The sequence below is a fragment of the Rhinopithecus bieti genome, unplaced genomic scaffold (genome assembly GCF_001698545.2).
Source record: "Rhinopithecus bieti isolate Rb0 unplaced genomic scaffold, ASM169854v2 scaffold_5260, whole genome shotgun sequence".
Taxonomy (NCBI): domain Eukaryota; kingdom Metazoa; phylum Chordata; class Mammalia; order Primates; family Cercopithecidae; genus Rhinopithecus; species Rhinopithecus bieti.
This window is the reverse complement of record NW_016805896.1, coordinates 2,899,555-2,905,496: the sequence shown is the minus strand read 5'-3', so window position 1 is coordinate 2,905,496 and position 5,942 is coordinate 2,899,555. Positions and strand designations below refer to the sequence as shown.

At 38.2% G+C, this 5,942-nt stretch overlaps 1 protein-coding gene across 8 annotated transcripts in view; it reads left to right on the top strand.

Annotated features, from left to right (window-relative positions):
* KIAA1328 (KIAA1328 ortholog) overlaps nucleotides 1-5,942 on the top strand; it is a 400,177-nt gene that overhangs the window by 133,577 nt on the left and 260,658 nt on the right. For all 8 annotated transcript variants that reach the window (XM_017873982.1, XM_017873981.1, XM_017873984.1 and 5 more), the window contains one exon: nucleotides 4,220-4,347. In XM_017873982.1, the coding sequence (XP_017729471.1) occupies nucleotides 4,220-4,347 (128 nt within the window). The remainder of the gene's footprint in view (nucleotides 1-4,219; nucleotides 4,348-5,942) is intronic.

The following is a 5,942-nucleotide window of genomic DNA, read 5'->3' as shown; positions in this document are numbered from 1 at the left end:
TTTTTTTTTTTTTTTTTTTGAGATGGAGTTTCTCATCACCCAGGCTAGAGTGCAATGGCATGATCTCAGCTCAGTGCAACCTCCACTTCCCGGGTTCAAGCGATTCTCCTGCCTCAGCCTGCCGAGTAGCTGGGATTACAGGCACCCACCACCACATCTGGCTGATTTTCACTGTCTTGGTTTTGTTTTTTTTTTGTTTTTTTTTTTGTGTGTGAGATGGAGTCTCACTCTGTTGCCAGGCTGGAGTGCAGTGAGTGATCTCAGCTCACTGCAACCTCCGTCTCCCGGGTTCAAGCGATTCTCCTGCCTCAGCCTCTCGAGTAGCTGGGATGACAGGTGCCTGCCACCATACTCAGCTAATTTTTGTATTTTTAGTAGAGACAGGGTTTCATCATGTTGACCAGGATGGTGTCAATCTCTTGACCTCGTGATCCGCCCGCCTCGGCCTCCCAAGGTGCTGGGATTACAGACGTGAGCCACTGCACCTGGTTGCTATCTCCTACTCTTGTGATAAGCCCTCATCTATTTGTCTTTGAACACTTTCTAGCATTTTACAGCACAACAATATGTTCCAAGTTTACTTTATATTTTCTCTACCCCAAAATGGGGTTCAACCGTTTTTCCAAGGAGTCTTGGCTTCAAAAAAGGAGAATGTTTTTTTTTCTTTTAATTTAATGATTCACCTTTTGTCTTTTCACAGAGGCCTCTCTACATTTAGTTCTGTAAAGATTAGTTCTGTAAACATTAGTTCTGATCAAGATTACTAAGTACCAGTCGAAGCATCCCAGGTGTCAGAGACAAGGGTGAGGTGAAGTGGTGGGGGTGAACGCTGGTAGGCCAGGGGAATTATTTCAGTTAAAATAATCTTTCTTTACTTCGGCAGCCTCCTAGTAGTATATCCTATCTCCGACCCTTCCGCTCTCTACTTGTGATTTTTCTCTCACACAGTTTTTATTCTTTAACTCATCCCCTTATTCATTCTGCTCTTAGCATTACTTTTACTTATCTATCTAATGCATTTTAGTGTTAAGATTTTAAGCTTTACCAAATGATTATTTTCCACAGCCATTTCAGCTAATTAATTTGATGGTTAGGTTTTGATGTAATCTTGCTTAATACTAATTTATATTTATTTATTTATTTGTGTTACCTAATGAAGCCTTATTTCTTTGAAGAGGTTGCAATGACTGCTGTGTCTTCCACTTCTTCAACAGTAGTTAGGCAGACTACAGAGTTTTATATTCATGTCATAGTTTGGTGTACACTTTCCCTTAAGTTTGGTTTTCAACATCTAGTTCATCCTTTTCTGTCAGTCAGCCAGGATGGAGTTAAATATGTCTTCTTTTTCACTGTACCCCCCAAATCATTGAGAAGGCATTTTGTCCACATTTTCCTAACATAAATCTTTCTCTCCAGATGGAGGATTGAAGTCTCATTGTGCTAGGAAGGAAGGGAAGGTGGGGGAGGGTACATTTTGAAATCTGCTATATCAAGAGAGACATTACAAATTGATAAAGGCAGGACTACCTGTTTTCATATTCTCCCACATAGTGTGTATGTAAATGAATTTGCCTGTAATTTGTTTCAAACGCTGACATTTTACTCCTAAGCTATATAATTGTGCTTGATTTTTCTAGAGTAAAATTCATATTCTGTGACCAGACTAATATGTTCACCTACTATAAAAATTACTGCCTATGGTAACAGCAAGAATAAAAATCTCCTTTTATATACATAATAGCTGGCAGAGACTCCTGGGACCACCACAAATCATTCCTATCTTTTAGAGCTTGCTTTCCATGGAAATGTAAAACCAGCCTAGTCTAATGTACATTGACTCTGAAAACCTATTTAGACTACCATTTATACTATTGTTATTTAAGATGCCAAGGATTCAACAAGCTCTTCTAATTATTGTATTATCTAAGCTTAGTAACCTGTCCTTTCCCTGTGAACCAGCTCCTCTTCTATCATCTACCTCTGGCTCCTTTTTTGTTAAAGGTTAATAATGAGAACAATGAAGCAATTGGTTATTTATGCAGCCATGATTGGCAAAAGTTATTAGCACAAGAATCTGCCCAGAAGCAATGATTAGGTTATGAAAATGTTAAGAAATACTGAAACCAGACACCATTTTGACATTTAAAAAATAGTATTTCGACCCTTAATCATGATGACCTGTTGTAAAAGTATTTATACAGAATAAATCTCATTGGATAGTAATTCTTATACCAATAGCATACATAAGTAAGTGTTAAGGGGAGATTTGAAAATGTACTGAAGGGACGAAGAGCCTGGGGAGGAAATTACCACAAAGAAAAATAAGGAACAGAACTCTCTCTTGGGTAGAACTATTTGTCTCCCAGGCACTGGTCTACAAAGTTATCTGACGTTTTCTGATTCAGTATTTTCATATTGAACGCTTGGCAAGTTTTACGAGTTGTGAGAGAGGGTACCCATGTTAAATTGCCATGTTCTTTATACCAAATTATAAAATTATAAAAAATGGAGGGAGATATGGGTTCAGAATATTTCCTGGTGATGGTTTTATTAATGAAATGTTGACTTAACTGAAAAACTGCACAAAAAATACCAAATTATACTCTCTTTATGTTTAATACAGTTAGGAACTTTCTGTGTAAATTGTCAGTACTCTCATCAGAACAGTGTTACTATTTGTACCCCATACTGATTTTTTCAAATAATAACTTTATTGTGTATAATTCATGTAAAATAAAATTCACTCTTTTGAACTATATAATTAAATGGTTTTGAGTATATTCCAAAAATGTGCAAACATAACTACTTTGTAATTCATGAACATGTTTATTACCTTTCCACCAAAATTCATACCTGTTTGCAGTTGCTCTCCATTTCTTCTCCCCTAACCCTTAGCAACCACTAATCTATTTCTGTCTCTATATATTTGCCTGTTCTGAACATTTTATACAAATGAAATCATGCAATATATGGCCTTTTGTGTCTGGCTTCTTTTACTTAGCATAATATTTTCAAGGATCATCCGTGTTGTAGCTTGTAGCAGTACTTCATTGCTTTTTGATGGCTGAATAATATTCCATTTATAAATATTCCACATTTTGTTTATTTATCTGTGGACATTGAGATTGTTTTTACTTTTCTACCATAGGAATAATGCCATGTTGAATATGTATATACAAGTTTTTGTGTGGACATATGTTCTTTAAAAAGTTGTCTTTGCTTATATATTTAATATTCTTCAGGACATATTTTCACTTCTCTTGAGTATATACCTAGGAGTAGAATTGCTGGGTCATATGTCAAAAAAATCTCTAACATTGTGAAACAGCTAACTTATTTTCCAAAGTGGCAGCGCAGTCTTATGTTCCCATTAGTTATTTAGGAGGGTTCCAGTTTCTTCATATCCTTGCCAGTGCTTGTTAGTCTTCTTGGTTATGGTCATCTTAGTGAATGCAAAATGGTATCTCAGTGTGTTTTTTATTTACTTTTCCCTGATGGCTATGTTGAGTATCTCTTCTTATTCTTCTTGGCCATTTGCATATTTTGTTTTGGGAAATGTCTATTCAAAGCCTTTGCCCACTTTTAAATTGTACTCATTATCTTTTTATTGTGTAGTTTTACAAGGTGTTTATATATTCTGGACACAAATTTTTACTGTATCGTTTCCAAATATTTTCACTCACTCAGGGGGTTATTTTTTTCAATTTTCAAATAATGCCCTTTGAAGCACAGTCATTTGACATTTTGAAGTCCAATTTATCTATTTTTTTTTTTTAATTTGGTTACTTGTGCTTTTAAGTGATCATCACCTAATCCAAGGTCACAAAGATGTACTTTTGTATTTTCTGCTAAGAGTTTTATAGTTTTAACTCTTATGTTTAGATCAATGATACATTTTCAGCTTGTTTTGCTTTTTTAATATGGTGTGAGGTAAGGGTTCCTTTGCATGTATCTACATTTGTTTTTATTCAAATTTAAAGAATCAAGGAATATGTTTTCAAATGGGATGTTCTTTGCTACTCTTTTTTTGAAATATTGTTTTATGATTTTGGGGGAGGAATACGTGTAACTTTTATCCGAAGACTGTATGCTTATGACTGTCTCACCAAATATGATTGCATTTCTGGTTCTGTTCTGTTTATTGGAATATGAAAAGCAGCATTGATGGATGCAGTTTGAATCAATTTTTTGATTTTTTCACCTTAATTTGCAACCTCACCTCTTCAGCTACAGTATAGAGAATGCCAAGAACTTCTAAGCCTGTATCAGAAATATTTATCAGAACAACAAGAGAAGCTCACCATGTCTCTCTCAGAACTTGGTGCTGCTAGAATGCAGGAACAGCAGGTAAGCATCTTTAATTTTACTTTGCTTGTCTTCAGTGGATCAGCAAGGTGTCAGAAGAGCCATTTGCTTTTTATGTTAATTTCCTCACAGTATATAATATTGTTTTAAAACATGTAGCTACTGCATGTGATTGAGTTGATGTCTTTCCCTCCCCCTTTCCTTTCTCCTCCTGTTCCTGGGACCAAAGGTAAGGAATGATTACTTGAAGAAGTCTGTGTGGGTCAGTGGGGAAGCTTCTGGTTGGATGAAAGCACAGCCAGAAGGGTAAAGAAAACACTGCTCTGTTACTTAATGAAGAAGATAAGGTGGGCTGTTTGTTACTTATTGTCCCTATGGAAATCATAAATAAGCCTTTCTTAATACTTGTTTATTTTTTAGAATAATGAAAGTTAATTGTGGACTTAGAAAAACTTTAATTGGAGAATATTAGGATATTTTGCATATGCTTGCATACATGTATTGATCATATAAGTATATAGGAGAGTGTTTATATAAACATTTATATACATATTGCCAAATGGTATATATTATATAATTAAATGAATGCTCAGAGCCCTATCAGATGTGATGTGAAATAAGCCCTAAAGACCCACTTCTGGTTGGGGGATTCCCTTTCCTAGTGAAGGGAAGCCATGACAGACTGTACCTGGAAAAACGGGACACTCCGCCCAAATACTGGGCTTTTCCCCATGGTCTCAGCAACCAGCAGACCAGGAGATTCTCTCCCATGTCTGGCTCGGCGGGTCCCACTCCCACAGAACCTTGCTCACTGCTAGCGCAGCAGTCTGAGGTCAACCTGCGAGGCTGCAGCCTGGCAGAGGGAGGGGCGTCCACCATTGCTGAGGCTTCAGTAGGTAAACAAAGTGGTCGGGAAGCTCAAACTGGGCAGAGCCCACTGCAGCTCAGCAAGGTCTACTGCCTCTGCAGACTCCACCTCTGTGGGCAGGGCATTGCTGAACAAAAGGCAGCAGAAACTTCTGCAGACTTAAACGTCCCTATCTGACAGCTCTGAAGAGAGCACTGGTTCTCCCAGCACAGCATTTGAGCTCTGAGAAAGGACAGACTGCCTCCTCAAGTGTGTCCCTGACCACCATGTAGCCTGAATAGGAGACACCTCCCAGTAGGGGCCAACAGACACCTCATACACGCAGGTGCCCCTGTGGGACGAAGCTTCCCGAGGAAGGACCAGGCACCAATATTTGCTGTTCTGCAATATTTGCTGTTCTGCAGCCTCCGCTGGTGATACCCAGGCAAACAGGGTCTGGAGTGGACCTCCAGCAAACTCCTACAGACCTGCAGCTGAGGGACCTGACTGTTAGAAGGAAAACTAACAAACAGAAAGGAATAGCATCAACATCAACAAGAAGGACATCCACACCAAAACCACATCTCTAGGTCACCAACATCAAAGACCAAAGGTAGATAAAACCACAAAGATGGGGAGAAACCAGAGCAGAAAAGCTGAAAATTCTAAAAACCAGAGCTCCCCTTCTCCTCCAAGAATTGCAGCTCCTCGCCAGCAATGGAACATAGCTGGACAGAATGACTTTGAAGAGTTGACAGAAGTAAGTTTCAGAGGGTCCGTAATAACACAC